We start from the raw sequence: 17,685 nt of genomic DNA, 5'->3' as shown, positions 1-17,685 counted from the left end.
GGTAGATATCGTTGAAGGAATTGGCTTATTTTCATAAATAAGAGTATTTGAGGAACGATTTCAGTATTAATTGATAGACAGAATGAACGAGGTTAATACCAGTAAGTTTGAATCCAGAATCATTCCCCAGATTTTGTAAAAAGCCGTGTTTATTAATTGAACTTCAAGTTCGAACTTACTGGCATTAATCTCGTTCCTTCTGTCTATCAATTGATAGTAAAATCGTTCCTTAAACAATCTTATTTATTGAAAAAAGCCAATTTCTTCAACGACAACGTACTAATTTGAATGAAAATTTATTTGTTTGGATTCCGAACACTGACAGGAGAATAAAATGGCGGTGTGTGACGTCATCACTAATAGAGCGTATTGTCTACCGATATTACTTTTTGGTGCTCGGAAAGCTGCCTCAAACAGGTAGTATCCCAACAACGTACTTCGCCCATCTCGATCCTGCCCACCTTGCGCTCGTATCCGAGGGTAAACAGCTCTTTATGAAAATCCAGGGCTCCCCGCAGTGGCAGCGCTAATTATACCTTTGAGTTCCCGTCACAATCACCCTAATCGCTAATCAAGTTAGCCTACCAGCCCAATCAAGGACTGTAAATATTGGGCGGCTTTGGCCGTTTGCAAATGAATCGATTTTTATTCGTTTTGTTCGTGTTTTTGTCGGTTTTTGTCCAGGGTGGACGAGGCAGTCACGGGCGGCATGTCTGCGTTTGGTTGCGGCTTGCGACGGGTCCGTTTTCATCCGTTGTTTTCGCAGAGTGAGCGTGGGTTATTCGAATCTAGGCTCACAACTAAAACGTGCAATTTGATTTAGCAGATTGCGAGATATCGATCTGTTGGCAGATTCCTGTAACAGTAGTGGTTTATTATTTCCTTTCATCGCATGGAATATCTCGAATGATTGAAAAATGCTTTATTCAGAGTAGGAGGCATTTTGGTCATAGTAGAAGGTATTTTGGTTATATCACTAGAAGAAGAGAAGAAATGGAAAGACTGATTATCGAAATTAAAGATCAAAAGGCCGATTTACTCCTAGGTGGTCAGATAAAATTAAAAGATTTACAGAAATTTCACTTCCAGGGGGCCTCTCACAAAGTACAAAATAGGGACCAATTGGCAATGACAGTAACGGCTGGTTTATGCACCATTCCTAAGAACTGAGGACTAAGACTAAACCTGAGAATTGAACGCTTACGAATCAATGAGGACGTTTATGCATTCTACCTAGGAACTAAGAACTAACACTAGAAAGTTGATCAACTTTTAACTTAGAACTGAGCTCTTAGTTAAAATAATGATATTCGCATGAGCCGCATAGAATTTCAATATTAACGAGTACCAGTTTCTATCATTTCATGTTCTGTTAATCCTGTTTATCGATGAAAAGCATTTGGTGTGTTTCAAAAAAAATTAATTTAATTTTTTCGCAATAAATATCAAAGTATAGACTGAATAGGAAGTAGTTCGAGCACGTGAACTTTCATTCACTAAGAACTGACAAGAGAGTTCATAAACGCCACTGAATTCTTAAGTCTGGTTCTTGGTTCGTAGTTCTTAGTCTTTAGTTTTTAGGAATGGTGCATAAACCAGCCTTAGGGCCGGTATTATAAAGGGTGGATAACCGTCGGTTGAGTTCAACCGAACGTCAACGAATACATTTGAGATTATAGACAATGAGGAATATAGAATTATCAGTTTTTTTCGGACTGGGAAATCCAAGAGGAAACTTTCAGTATTGAACGAGCAGTGTAGTCAACCGAAATAAATTAGGTCATAACCTTCAGAAAGTGACGAAATTTGAACATCTGGCCAACTATGTAACAGCCTTTTTTAAGCACTGTGCACAAGTTTACTATATCATTATGAATGTATATTATATTGAATGAAATATATTTATTTGAGTGATTCCTGAATAAATTCGCAAATTTGAATATTTGGAATCCGATATTTTTCCTAGTTGTCGAATTTATGATAAGCAAAATATTTATTATTTTCTGTATCTATCTGCTGAAATCAAAGGTTTGGCAACTTTTGCTCTCCTAGTGTCATCGGTTGTTTCACGTTGTTTGGCGCGCTTGAAGTTTGTTTTCTGAATTTCTGATAAATTTAGGTATTGATTTCAGTAAATTTTGAGTTAATATGAAACGTTGTTTCACTACGAGACAAAAAAAATGCGTTCTTCGTGGAGATACTCGCGCATTTAATGAAATATCGTATCACTCATATGTTTTCATTTCCGCACGCTTCATGTCAAATTTGATAGTTCATGTTGGGGACAAAATTTGCTTACTGAAAATGACATATGCTCTCTCCATCTATGTTTATTACTCCGTGATACACTGTAATACAAATACAAAACGATAATCGCGAAACGAAAAAAAAAATTGTATATACCTTGAACCAACTCTTCGACGTCCGCTAGGCAACGTTTCCGTCCATCCACTGTTCGCTCATCACCAGGATGCCCCAGAAGAATGGAACATCCCGTTCCGTGCGTTCCGAAAAAATGCAAAAAAAGCCCGATAAAGCAGCTTCACACCGGTAGCGCAAAAACCAAACCAATTTCGGCCGAGCTTCATTGCTGAAAATCAGTATAGTTGATTGGCTGGTCCATTCGCGTGGTCACATGTGCACGCCGTCACATTTCATCGAATTTCACGGACCGTCGAACCCTTTGTGCCTCCCGCAGCAATTTCGAATAGGGGGAGTCGAATGATTCGACCGATACACCACTCGAACGCTGTACTTTGGGGCACTCTTGTCTACTACATGATGCATCTGTTGGATGCGAGATTCCACTAACACACTTTCGTTTTTTTTTTCCAAACTGGAGTTTGGTGATGTGGAGCTCGATGGTCACCTTTAGATTTGATTAAACACCAATTTTATTTAATGAAAATGGACTAGTTTTAATTTTTTTGTTAAAGATTAATTCTAAAAATTTAAGTAAAATGAAACAAAAATGTGGAAAAATCATTGAAATATCTCTAGAAATGAAAAAGTTATGGGACTTTGAATTTGCGCTTGGAAGAATAATTTCATAGTACGTGTAAGTGTCGTGACGTCACACACTAGACGACTGGTATTCGCAGAGTGCTTACGAATTCATTGGTGTACAATCACTTGTGCCGTTCTTGTCATGTTTTGTTCGTTACACGATGGCTGAAATAACTTGCTATATACATACTTATAAATTACTTTTTTTTTTTTTACTTTTACTCCTCAGATAAATATGTTTTGCCATTGATAGACTTCAACAACCAATACTTAACTACAAATTGTTAATGAAACGTTTTTTAAATAAATCATCGTTATAAGTTGAACCATGATGAAGCAAACTCAAAAGTAGATACTTACTTGAAAAGTTTAACTCCTTTTATTTCTGCGCTGACATAAGATGGATTTGAAGAAAAAAACTCCATCACTGCAAATATATCTATTTTAGGCAAATTGTCACTTTGTCCTTTCACGAAGCCTTCTTCCATTATGGTGACATAAAAACAAAACTCGAGTTAAAATTACACTGTACAACTACAAACGGCGCGAGAGCCTTGGTGCGGCTAAGTATTTAAACGTAATTTATGGTGTAGCGATCACAGGCAAGAGCCGTGACGTCACAGACCAAAGACGTTCCGCGCTAAAATACGTAAATTTAAATAATCCATTTCTCAGTCATTTATTGATAGATTTTCAAAATTTTTTCACTGATTTATCAGTTTTGCTCTATATTTTAATTCTATCGTGTCAAATATAGTATTATCAACATCACTAAACTAGTCCATTACCGAAGTAATGAAAGAGATAACGTTCAGAGGGGATAGCCAACCTAAAACTGGGAATTAGGGTGCTTTCGAAAGAATTATAAAACTTTATATATTTTTGATAATATGAAAACCAGGCGCGGATCCAGGGTAGGAACTGGGGGAACGTTCCTCCCCCCCAAATGGCCCGGGTACCTCTTAAATTTTGCCGGCCCTCTAGAATTTGACATACTAAGGCTCATATAATTACAAGATAAGCAAAAATTTCACCTTCAATACATTTCAACCCATTTTAATGATCGGTGAAAAAAATGACGTTCCAAAATGGGGTAGTGTCTGGGGTCCAAATTTTTATATTTTGAGTTCCCCCCCCAAAGTGGGGCCTGGATCCGCGCCTGATGAAAACTACATAGACGTAAAACTTTGCTTCCACCTTTTTTTACGAAATTCGAGGATTTATTTTAATAACTGGTTATACATTTATGATTCAAGGTATTGTCCATCGCTGGCTAGTACTCTTCCTCATGTTTCGTGCAGCGTACGATTCCCGCGTTGAAAAAACCTGGAAAAAAACGGAAGTCTAGTCATCCAGGCCGTGTGCCATTGTTCGAAACAGGTGATAGTCCGAGGAAGCAAGAGCGGAGAATACAACTGGTGCGGTAGGACTTCCTATTTTGACGTTCCCAAGTATTTCTTGACCAATTTAGCAGCATGGGGTCAAGCATTGTCATGCTGTCACAGCATTTTATCATGTCTCTCGTTGTATTGCGGTAGTTTGTCTTTCAATGCTCGGCTCAAACGCATTAATTGCATTCGATAACGATCGCCTGTGATTGTTTCAGTCGGTATTAACAACTCATAATACATTACGCCAAGTTGGTCCCACCAAATACTGATCGGGATGTCCCTATGATTCTCTACGTTTGGGATTATCATAATGAACCCATTTTTCGTATTCAGTCACTATGCGATGCAGAAATCCCTTCAGTCTTTGACTTGCAAGCAGCTGTTCACAAGCAAACAAACACCGTTCAACATATCTCGGCTTCAACTTATAAGGCACCCAATTTCCTTGTTTCTGTATCATTCCCATGACTTTTAGGCGTTTTGAAATGTCGTGTTGCATTACTTCCAATTATACTGCCAATTCTTGTTGCGTTTGATGAGAGTTTTGATCAATTAATGCCCCCAATTCTGCAACTTCAAAAATCTTCTCACTTCCACCATCATGCTGGTCTTCGACGTCAAAATCACCGTTCTTGATGAAGCTTTGAAACCACTCTCGTTACGTTCTCTCGCTAATAGCGGCCTCACCATAAAAAATTGAGAGCATTCGATGAGCCTCAGCGGCAGATTTCTTCATATTAAAGCAGAAAATTAAATACTTCCTCAAATTACGAGAATAACTTTATGATGCAGACACAAATTGACTAATATTTCGATGGCGTTATGTTTACAAATACTTGAGCTTATTGTATGACATCTATGATTTATTTATTTCTAATACCACTTACCGCTACAGCCATCAATTGCAAAACGGCGGAAGAAAAGTTGTACACCTAATATTTTGCTGATAATTAAAGTGAGGCTCCTATTCTTTTAGTGAATTCTGAAAAAAATTCCAGCCGGTATTATTATGAACAAATGAAGAGTAAAACTTCGAAAAGAGCAGAAAAATTTAGTCAAAATGCTTTTTTATCCTGTCCAAGTTTTATACCATATTCATGCCATATTGAAGCAAAATATCTCATTATTTTCATATGCAACCAATGAAATCACTATTTTTATACATTTCATTACACACTTTTCCGCCGATTTCATGTTATTCCAAAATTTTTGCATGTCTTGCGGAAAATATTAGAGTTACAATCTAATTTTCCGTGATTATTATCCATCTCGAAAAAAAAATTGTATTCGTAATTCACACATAGAATCCTTACTTCTGTCAATGGTCAATGTTCATGGCAATGCCTATCTTTAGAATTTAATTTCTCAGATTTAACATATGTACATCAATGGACTGGATAAAAATGCAATTCATATTTATTTATCAGAACGAAAAAAAAAATTAAAGGATTTTCTTGAGGGGTAGTCTGCTCTATTACATATTTTTTCCGAAACTATAGATTCAATAATCTAAAACATTGACGTACAAAATCAATATAATATTCAAATGAAGGTTTACATAAATTTATACTAATATAAAATAATTGCAAAATATAAATTCCTACTGAATAAAGAGCAAAGTATCATAAGCTATGATCTGACATAGGTATATAATTAGCGTCTGACAAACATTGACATACACAGTTATAGTTACCCCAAAAAAGTAAATGAAATGATATTAATAATTTCAAGGATTTCTCAGAGATGATCGACAAAATAAAGAAGCAAATATACAGGCTGGCCATTTGAAAACGAAACAGACGAGATTACAGACGAAATAAAGTTTTTCGATAGAAATGCTCGGACAGGTCGATTTCTGTTTCGAGGGGGACAACTTAAGATGTAGGTTACGGACGCATAGCGCTTCAACCCTTGCTGCTACAACCCCCACCCCCAATTTTTGAATAGGGAAGATGGGGTGAGTGATACCTCAATTTAAAGGTATTTTTATACTGATTTCAGCACAGTAATTTTTTTTTCATTTTATGCATTAGTTCTCGAAATATTCATGCGTTAGTTAGTTAGGAAGGAAGCCACAGTCATAGTTGTTTTGAAGCTCAAAATGTCGATTATTACAAGTGCCATGAAAACACCACTTCATTTTCAAATACTTAGTTAAGAATATTTCGAGAACTAATGCATAAAATGAAAAAACAATTACTGTGCTGAAATCAGTATAAAAATACCTTTCAAATGAGGTATCACTCACCCCATCTTCCCTATTCAAAATTTGGGGGTGAGGGTTGTAGTAGCAAGGGTTGAAGCGCTATGCGTCCGTAACCTACATCTCAAGTTGTCCCCCTCGAAACAGAAATCGACCTGTCCGAGCATTTCTATCGAAAAACTTTATTTCGTCTGTAATCTCGTCTGTTTCGTTTTCAAATGGCCACCTTGTATATTAAAAATTTATAATAACATCAGCATCCAACCTAACGAAAAATCAAAGATCCACCTGAAATAATAGATTATAATTGAATTTGTTAGGTATTGGATTATCAAGGATATAAGATTATAGATTAGATTATAATAATATTTCCTACAGTTTTTCTGGGACCCAGAAATACCTGCATTTTAAGGTTGCGAATATACAGGGTGTTTCCTAAACATGCGGCAAAAATTCAGGGGGTTGTTCCTTGGACTATTCTAAGAATATTTTGTCCTTTGATGATTTTTGAAAAACCTATTTGTTTCGAAGATATAGGGGAAACAAAATTTCAGATAATAACATTTTATTATGAAAAATTACATGAAAATTCAACTCAACCTACAAAAACTGTTGAAAATGACCACCTCTAGCCAGCATACAAGCATCCAATCTTCTCCTCATTGACTGCCGAACCCTTTCAAAAACACCAGGATCATTTCTTATTAAATTACACCCAGCAATGATCCGATTTCGCAAGTCTTCCACATTTTCTACTGGAGTGGTATTCCTTAACCATCTGCACTTATCAATTTTTAGTCAAAAAACTGGCCGTTTTTAGTAATTGGAATGTTGTTAAACAAATTTAAAAATAAATTGTACCTACTTAGTAAACACAGTGCGGTACGCATTTTTATTAACTATTATTAATTTTAAAAATATGAAAAATGTTGTTCGCCCTGTATCTTCGAAACAAAGAGGTTTTTCAAAAATCATCCAAGGACAAAACATGCTTAAAATAGTCCAAGGAACAACCCCCTGAATTTTTGCCGCATGTTTAGGAAACACCCTATATATTACATGTATAATTTCATAATTTATTCAAGGTTATACAATACAAATTTTAATATTAATTTGAATAACTTCAACCGAGGTTAGAATATTAAATTTCTGAAATATAATTGTACAAAAATTCACTTCATTGTGAGGTTATAACAATGAATTATTATTATTAATTAAATTATTATGGTGAAATTACAGTCCTAATATTGGAATGTCGAGAGAATTGTGAATAACTTCTAGAAAAATTTGTGAAAATTACTTTGTTTCATTTATATATTTGTTTAATTTAAAATAAAACAATATTCAATGGATTTGGCCCTTACTTGATGGAAATTCATTTCAGATAACATAAAACTAAATAATTTCCACAAATATTCATGGAAATTTCTTATGAACATGATAGATCAGCTCACTAATATAGGTACACAACTGATTTATTTGTAGGGACTAAATGATTTTTCGTGATGAAGTTTGATTGAGTGGAGGAACTAAAATATTAATCCATCTAAAAATTTACATACTACGTTTTGATGTCAATTCGAAAATAATCTTACATTTTGGAAAAAGTTTCATTATTTCTGGAATTTTTTTTTGGATTGATACTAATATATTGAATGGCAACAAACAATAAATCAAAGATTAATAACTCCATGTGCAAGCTAGCAGAGTTCATTTCAACGGTTTGTACTGATAGAGAGGCAATACGTTTTTTTATTGGATGTCGTAAGATTTGCATTGTGATAATTTAATTGTTTCAAAAAAAAAATTGAGCGAATCCGAACGCTTATTAACGAAAACGAACTACTTTAGTTGCTTGAAAATTAGACATTTTGTTGAGTTTGTCACTTTTAGATTATTTTTAATGAGATGAGATTTTTCGTAAAATGAGAAAGTGAAAAAACATTTTATCCCCGATTGACAGCAAATATTAATTTTGGAGACGCATATCAATCATCAAAGTATTACTTTTCCTGCCTTAGCAGCAAAGTAACGACTTTCAAGCCTAGGCAGCAAAATGATTATTCTCAATAGAAATAAAACTGTCAGAAATTTCATAATAAATCTAACTATAATTAGTATAGACATATAGATTTTCATAGCAACCAACCATTCCAACAATTGCGATTTCTATCAAATTTTGTTTCAATTCATCTCTACAGAAAAAATAAAAAGATTGTGGGAATTGTAATAATTTGCAAATATAGTATTCTGCATATATCGTAATAAAATTATATGTTCAACTCGACATCAATGTAGTTTTTGACCTATTAGCCACGGCAGTCGATCTACTACTTTGCTGCCTAGTTAAACAAATAACTATTGATTGAGTCAGGTGAAATCGCATGTAATTCAAAACTGATTTTCTAACAAAATTATATGACAGTTTCTTTGTCAACTTGGTGCTAAGTGACTCTAATTACTAGGTGTCGCCTAGACTTCAGTTGACTCAGTTTGATGGGTTTGCCCAGTTTATGTTAAGACGATTTCAGTTCCATCAAACTTTAATTACTGAGATTCGAAAAATGTTTTAAGATTTATAGCTTTCCCATTCAAAATTTTTTGAAAACTTCTTAATCTTTCCTTTTTTTTCCAAGCTATTTCCTTCTGAACGTAGATTTGAATAGGCCGGTTAAATTCCAATGCACCTGTCATAGAGAAATATCTCTATGGGTTTTCAAACAAAGAATTAGTGAGTTAATTCTAAAAAAGTGGGTCATAATCCTTTTTATTCAAGAAGACTTCCTATACAACTGAAATTTTTCAGGTAACATGGTCTAAGTTTAGTCCTTTGAACTATATGGCATATATTGAAGTGCGGAAGACGTGCATTGGATGAAAATACCCACAAATTCACCTAAATCCTTTTCTATGCTGAAAAAGGTATATCCCCATCGAGTTGAGTTATTGAGATTTCAAAAATTACTTTAAATGTATTTCTTCTCTCTTGTAAATTTACGGAAGCTTTCCAATAAGTGAACCTTCGATTTTAAAGGACTTATCTACATCATATAGAAGATTATGAATTATGAAGATCTGTAAAATTTCTTTGAACTTCCAATTACAGAAACCCAAGATAAGAAGATAAGGAAGGCGACAAGGGGTAGTAAATACTTGAAAGATCAATTGGAATACAAATTAACACAAAGCTAAACGATGGTGGGCTTCAATATCTGTTTACATAGGCGTAACGAGGGTGGGATATTAAGGACATAACAATTTGTACTTGTTATACTGAAATGTTCAGAGGTAAAGATTTATAGAGTTTAAAATTACAAATTTTTTATCATATAGGTATTCAAACTTCTAATAAGGAGAATCATGATAAAATATTTTATATTAAGTTTTCAACTTTGAAAGAAAAACTAAAACCACCAAGTCTTTAATATTTTATTCTATTTTCAACAATGAGTATGTACTTGAATATTACAATATCCGATCATCAATCGAGGAAATCAATGAGATATGACCTAAAAAGTTTTCATTTTTCAGTTGTTCATTGAGATACCGTCTGAAACCTAAATCCTGAAAAATAGTATCTCTCTAACGATGTCAAATGTTCAGTATATGAGGCACTAAATCAAACTCCTTCATATTTGACCTTCAAGTCTCATTGATCGGTTTGTCAAAGTACTGAGGATGAATGCGGTACAGCAACCGACTTCTGTGCTCGCTTTCTAGGACCTGGCCTTTATGACTTACGAGAAAAATTATGATATTTTTATTACCCACTGTTCGGAAGTGGATTGTAAAATGCCCATACTTTTTCCATTGGATGAACTGAAATAAATTGCTACTGCACAATGACGTTCCTAGATTTGAATGTACCGATAAATATTTCGACTATGGAACATAAAAAAAATGACAATTATAATTTATAAAGCGATATGAATAATGGTTTTGGAGTTATCAAATTTTGTATAACAATGATTCGCAACTTCCTTTGGTTTTCCCAAAAAACTAATTTGCCATCAATTATATTGCTCTTCAAAAGTGAGGGAACTTAAGAAAAATGTTAATATATATTTACTCTTTTGAAATTATTATTTCAAGTAGCATAGTAAAGTTAGAAAAACCACAAAAACAGCCTATGTGTTATATGTACTTTGTAAAACACACATATTTCTGAAAATTATATTAGTGTTTAGAGTTCCCTAACATTTGAAGAACAGTTATTTTCTGACTAATTATCTAATATTCTGCCATAATTTATTGAATTAATCTGCTGAGTTGGGTATCCGCTAAGTTATCAATTTTTAATGGTGATTTTCATCTTAACATCTATCAGAAATTATAGGAGCTATAAATAGCTTTGATTTTCATATAACACAGGTAAAACTGAAATATTCATTGAAATAAGCTTCCAAATATGGATGGGAAGCATATTTCAATGAATATTTTAGTTTTTTTATAGGTACAAATATATTCGATTTCGTCTCATAAGTGATTGTGTTGTGAAAGCGTCTGCTTCATTTCAAAAATAAGGAAGTATAAAATTAAATAAATTTAAGATATATTATACTATCAAAATTATTTTCAAATGTTCATTTAGAATTCGGAAAAAATTACAATATATTCCCACCTTTTTATTAATGATATAATTTATTTTTAATCTATTTCTTCCGAGTTTACCGAAGGAAGTGAAAGATTTGTGATTGTTATTTCAAAAGTTCCAGCAGCAAAATGCAATTTAGACTGTGTGTGAACAACTGTGGTTTCGTATATGTCTGTCTGTATTTCGGTCTTTGTCTCTGCACATCCTTGTAACAGACTAAATCAAATCTATCATGGACTTTCAGTTTGGTAGGTACCATATGAAATTCAGCTTTTTCAGTTGAATGATGCGAGTTTAACATGCGTGAACAAGAAATTTTCAGTATTCCCACATCTTGCGTTCTTTTTTTCCGATGTAGACCGAAATTGGTATGGCTTTTTGGATTAGGTAGAAAGTTATTCCGTGAAAATCAGCTTTCCCCAATGTAAAGTACTCTTTCCTAATACGCAAACGTGAAATTCCCATATTTCACGTTTTGTTATTCCGAATTCTATGAAAATTGATTTGAATATTCAGATCAGGTAGTAAGTAGTTTCGTGAAGAATTTTGCTCTATGAGTTGTACGATACGCTTAGCTACGCAAACGTCGAATACCAGATTCTCAATATTTTACGTTTTCTCATACGATTTTAATGAAATTTGGAGAAATATATTTTCAATTAAAATGTTTTGAAATAATTGAACGATACTAAAAGTAATTTGTCCGTCCACTGTTCAAGAGTATAAATACTGGAAATAATGATCAATATATTTTTATGCCATCAATAATTAATCTCATTTTTTAAATTTTTTTATTCGTTTTTTTTAGACGTAAATTGATTCTGGATACCTATTATTGTTGTATGAAGATATCATCTATAGAGATTTATTTCATACAGCAATGATCTTTGAATGTAGGAAAAATTATTGAGTAATCCACGAAATCAAAACTATTTCATTAGGACTCTCAGATAATGATATAAGGTAGGTATGAAAAAAACAGACCTTTTTCAGAACAGTTAAAGAAAGTTATTCCAATTCTGCAAAAAAAGAAAAACAACATATTATTAATGAATGATAATTTATTTCACTAGATATCAGAAATATCCACAGATAAAGTTCAATAAGTTGTACAAAAATATCTAAGAACTATATTCTGCTATCACAATTTGCAGCGTCTTATAATTTATTAAAATTTCTTCAATGAACTAACACAATATTTACAGGTTATATACAATACGATTCATCATTTACATATATACATCGATTATATAAATTATTTTCTACAAATATATATAAATATACACCAATAAAAATATTGCAACTGAAACCATCGAAATTCTCAAACACAAAAAAAATGTTGAAAAAACGTACATCACAAATTCGTAAACTTAGTACGGTCGCCAAACCGATTTTTTAGTGCTTATCGTTGGGGCACTTTGCAACTTGGTACTTGAAGGCGATTTCGAGTCAATAAGTTGTCTGACAGTCCTAGAACTTGGCGCTTTCAATTCACTCTTCGAAAGTTCCTTATCCTGAACTGTTGAATCGGGATGCTGAATCTCCTGAAGCATCACATTCGCCGGCTTGATTGGTACGAAGGCCGACTTAACAACGTCGATATCTTCGTCTTCAGATGGTTCGGAAGCTGATTGATCCACTGTGGAGTGGATTTTGGTCTCTTGCTGCACGTTCGAAGGCTGCGGGCTAACACTCAAGGTGCTGGACATCGGTGATAGCCTTAACGATAGTTGTTCAAGAGGTGATTGTGGTACCGATCTGAACTGGAGAGGTTCCAGATTTAGCTTGGGCATGTCTTGGAATCCTGGCAGGCCGTTTGGTGGAAGAAGGTGGCTGTGGTGAAGACTTGGTGGTGCCCCTACGTGCGGAAGAAACACATCGCTGGCTGTTGGTGGTAAAGATGTTGAAAGAGGTGATCCTGGAATGAATAGAATGTTAAGAGATCTCTTTTGCACTTAGGAAATTATTCGAATTCAAATTATTCGCTGATGATGAAGAGACGAATGAAAATGAGTTGACTTACCTTTAACTAAAGACGGATGTACATTTGGCTGTTGCATATTTGACCTTCTGAAGTAGTCAGGCCAAGCATACGCTGCCATATAGGTTGCGTCTAACCAACCGGGATTCAGGAAGAAAGGGTTAAATGATCCAGGCATTCCTGGAAGGCCATAACCGTATTGGTAATCTGTAAAAAATGGTTCAATGAACAACTGCTAAAATTTTTTAAATATTTTACAATGCAATAGTTCAATGTCAAGGTTCAGAAGAATTGATATTTGATTTTTGAATTAATCTTTGATTATTCTTGCAGAGAGCTGACTTTATTCAATAATTTAATAAAGCTATTGATTTCTTTCCAACTATAATATGAGGATGCAGACTTCTTGTGGAAATGAGTTATCTGGTTATTTATTTCAGGCAATATAAGAATGTTACAGCAGGAGTTAAAAATATTTTATCGTTTAAAATACAAATTTTCACGTTGTCTGTTGATACTGACAATTTAATCCAGACTATAATATGCGAAATATATTAATAACTTGAAAATGCCGTTAACACCAAGAAATTATGACCAACAATTCCTCTGGAATAAACTTATAAATTAATAAGATGATATAAACCTGGTTGCAGGTCTGCGAGCCGACACTAAATATACCAAATGTGAAGCACATGTCCAATAAAACAGAATTTGAAAGCTCGGTGTACAATTACGACTGAACATAAAATTTTTAATGATGCGCAGGATGTCGCAGATTGTTTATAACGTTGTGTTTGTTGATGGAAATTTTATATGCAGTTTCGGCTGTTTATTAAACAAAGAAACGTTGGTGTTTTTATTGGGGATAGGAAAATTTGACCGGCGTTTTTTTATTTCAACAATAAAATGTTGATTTTATCGGAGGGTTAATTTTTTCTATTTTTGTTTGTTTTTGTAATTTAGATCGACTTACTTGACTTTGTTCTTGGTTCTCTGGGTCCGTCCACTGTTACTTTGATGGCTTTGGTGTATGTAGCGATTTGATAAGGCGCCGAAGAGATGGTGATGATTAAGGTGAAAGATTTTCCTCTGCCACTTCTGCCGACAAATCTGAGATCGTTGAATTTCGCGACTTGGTTTTTCATAACAGCCGAACAGTTCCTCAATTCCGCACAAAAATTTTCGTCGTTTCCAGCCCTTAATGTCACTACAGTCCCGTCTTGAACGTCGTCCAAGGCCACCACTTTAAACGCTATCGGCAAACTTTTATTCGATCTCCAATGGGTCGGTAAAGCACTACATAGAATCGCGGGGCTGCCCGTTTGTATAAGTTCACCGTGATATTCCTGCAGGGTGTCTTGCAAAGAAGAGTACATTTCCGTCATGGTTGGTACTTGCTGGCCGCTCGGCAGATGCATGGGTGTCCCAAAAAAACTGAATCACTAAACCGATACGAACTGAACACTGGAGAGAGGACCGATTTAAAAACTGGTGTAGCACATTTCAAAGTTGCTGTCGGACTGGTGAAAGTTTTTCGTTGAGTGCCGAATATTAGCACCCCCGCCTCTCTAAAGAGGGTAGTTTTTATAGAACGAACGTAAATAGGTAGCGGGACGAAAGAGAGGGACGTGATTTGTCGCCTTATAATAGACGAAAGAGAGAGATGGGTGCGAAAGCCTAGCTAGACCCAACTTTTATAAAATTGTGAAGGGAGATGTTTGTATTTTAAAAGTTGGTGAGGGAAAAGGACGCGCCGCGTCTTGTCAATTGGGGGAAAGAGAAAAAATATCGCTCATGAATGGTTCAAAGCGAGAAACCTGGACGCGGATCCACGCTTGACAAAGATCAAAGTATCGTTTACATTTGCTGGAGTGAGATATACGATTTGATACATTGAATGAGTGTGAATGCTGGGCCGGATTAGGCACGATTCGCCCGGGACTCAAGGAACAATCCAAGAACTATTTTTTTAATACTACATTCATTTTCTACCAAAAAAACTATTTTCCGCAATTTTATAATTCCGTGGAGATCATTTGAAAATTCCAAACCATAAAAGCTTAAAAAAAAGATATTCTTCTATTGAGTATCACATGAGCTTATTATGTTGATTCTTTGATTCGATTTTTGAAATCAGTCTATTATAAAAGGATTGAAATCTCATCGAACTATAAAAAAAATCGACAGAATAATTTCCGTAATTCTGTTATCTTGAAATAAAATTAAAAATCGGTTTCAAACAAATTGACCAGAGTTTTTCTCGAAAAGCATACTTTTTCGTGTTTAGGCTGCTTTTTTCAAGTTTCGATAAAACCACAACTGTTTTAACTTGATAATTCGAATTTCAAATATAAACCTATCATTCGGAAAAAATTGATGAAATTGATATCTAGAAGACTCCACTCCATCTGTACCTATTATAGGTATTGAGAGATTTCTGAAAAATTTAAATGTCCAAAATATAAATTGTGTTGTATTATGCATAGAATTGGTAATTTTCTCTAAATTTTATGTTCACATATTGAAAGTTTTCCAAACTGCTGTTGTTATTGATTATAAATGATGAAAGCTTTTTTAGATTGGATCAAATGAACTGAATATATTGTAATATCAAAAATATAGTGTTTTATATCTTTTTCTTATGCAGAATATCTGAACGAAAGAAATAATCATAAAGCAGTGGCGACGCCAGCTTTCAAAAACAAGGGTGACCAAGAAGGAGCCGGATTTTTTTTGGGGGAGCCAAAGTTATGAGAAACTCTAGCTCTGCTTATATTTTAGCCTTTGTATGTCAAATTTTAGGGGGGCTGCAGAATTTAAGAGGGGGGCGGCCCCTCTGGCCCCCCTAGCGTCGCCACTATCATAAAATGAATATTGCATTGCAAAATTTAAATGTTATTTATTCCAAAATTCCATTGAATCTAGAGAAAATCATAACTCAGGAACGTTGACGGTTAAACTTTTCAATGAACAATATTCTAAATCAGTATCATCGTTGGAATGTATGTCCTCAATTCATCGAGAAATGTTCATTTACTAGGAGGATAAATTCGATAGAAACCGACATATTGAACCAAAACCAGTTTATTTGTCTATATTGGATTGACTCAATTTTTATATTTGATGAAAATTCATTTTTATGGAAATTGAATTCCAGTTTTTCTATTCCCAATGTTAGTTATTTTAATAATAAAAAGCGGATATTGAATCACTGTCTTTTAATTTCGATTTTTACCTGTTATTGCTAATTCGAAAAAAGATAAATAACAGATAAACAACAAAAACCAACGATAAAAAAATAAAAACGCACTTTCATTCAAGGAATAGAATGAAAATATAGGTCAACAATTTTTTTTTGATAATATCAATATGAGTTGTTATAATAAAATAAAAAAAATTCGTACATAATTATTAATTCACCAATATCGCTTGATGGCAATGACGAGAGAATATTTTTCTTCAAAAAATTTTCTAGTTGTACCACTTGGTTCTACTCCACCCCTGTGCAACAGTTTAATAAAACGAGCGAGACCAGAAATTGGGATTAACAAGTAGCTGAGAGAGAGAAGAGCAGAGGACAGACGTCGGCGTCTCTATGAGCGAAGGAGGGAGAACGAAAAATCAACCGAAGCCGGTTTCAGAGAGAGACGCAATATGGCCAATCCCAGACGCGGTTTTTGAGGCCTAACCGTGGTTAGTCCCTCCCCTAACATGCCACACACCAAGCCACCCCCTCAAAAATCCCACCCCTGAAATGTTGCTTTCAGCTGTTTTACCGAGTGACGCTTACTTGTTTTCGTTCCAGGGGTTGGTAGTATTGGAGACTTGGATAAAAGTTTCGGAAGCTCAAAGGTTTCAATGTGGGATTGAATTCAATTTGTTTTCGATACCCCATTGGAGTGGCGTTTGGAACTGTGTTGATGAAGTATTTTTTAGAAGTATTATTGACATAGATACTTCGTAACACAAATTAAATATCGTGTATTGAAATGGACGAGTAGTTGATTTGGTATTGCCCAAGGCTCAGTTTTAGGTTCGTTATATTTCTCTATGAACTTTATATGATTTTTCTTCCTTGACCATCTGAAAATGAGATTTATTGGTTCATTAGTTTCCATTAAGTGTGGTATGTGATAAAAAACTACAGATAATAAGTTTCTCAGGCCTTTCGGTTTTGATTGGACATTTTGACTTTGACTTTGATTAGGTACTTTTAAGACTCCTCGATATTTTTCGATTCTGAAATCATTATTTTGGTATTTTATTTGTTTTTTATTTGTGGTAGGATATTTCGAATAAGTATTATGAGCTGAGTTCTATTCTCAATATCTATAGGTACCTAAAAGGTGGCGAAATATTACTGATAAAGAGATTTAGGAAAATAGTTTGGAAAATGTAAAATGTATCCTTTTTCGTGATGAAATTATTTTTGTATTCAATTGCAATTCATTTTGGCTTCTACTATACGTAGATTTTCATGATAAAATAATTATTGGTCAATCATATTTTT

At 34.2% G+C, this 17,685-nt stretch overlaps 1 protein-coding gene across 1 annotated transcript; it reads right to left on the bottom strand.

Annotated features, from left to right (window-relative positions):
- Nucleotides 1-12,274: 12,274 nt before the first annotated feature.
- LOC123682043 (segmentation protein Runt) lies at nucleotides 12,275-15,195 on the bottom strand. Its single transcript, XM_045620433.1, has 3 exons — nucleotides 14,149-15,195; nucleotides 13,218-13,382; nucleotides 12,275-13,112 (listed from the first exon to the last, which is right to left on the bottom strand). The coding sequence occupies exons 1-3, from the start codon at nucleotides 14,591-14,593 to the stop codon at nucleotides 12,565-12,567; spliced, it is 1,158 nt and encodes a 385-aa protein (XP_045476389.1). The 5' UTR covers nucleotides 14,594-15,195; the 3' UTR covers nucleotides 12,275-12,564.
- Nucleotides 15,196-17,685: the final 2,490 nt, after the last annotated feature.

Source organism: Harmonia axyridis, chromosome 6 (assembly GCF_914767665.1).
Source record: "Harmonia axyridis chromosome 6, icHarAxyr1.1, whole genome shotgun sequence".
Lineage (NCBI taxonomy): Eukaryota > Metazoa > Arthropoda > Insecta > Coleoptera > Coccinellidae > Harmonia > Harmonia axyridis.
The sequence above is the reverse complement of the archived record's forward strand: the minus strand, read 5'-3'. Positions and strand labels throughout refer to the sequence as shown.

What these genes read in the sequence shown, in the direction of transcription:
- LOC123682043 (XM_045620433.1), bottom strand. Translation starts at nt 14,593, where the DNA reads ATGCATCTGCCGAGCGGCCAGCAAGTACCAACCATGACGGAAATGTAC. An exon ending in AGAACCAAGAACAAAGTCAA is followed by an intron (nt 13,383 to 14,148) that starts GTAAGTCGATCT and finishes CATTTTTTACAG; the next exon opens with ATTACCAATACGGTTATGGC. An exon ending in ACATCCGTCTTTAGTTAAAG is followed by an intron (nt 13,113 to 13,217) that starts GTAAGTCAACTC and finishes TATTCATTCCAG; the next exon opens with GATCACCTCTTTCAACATCT.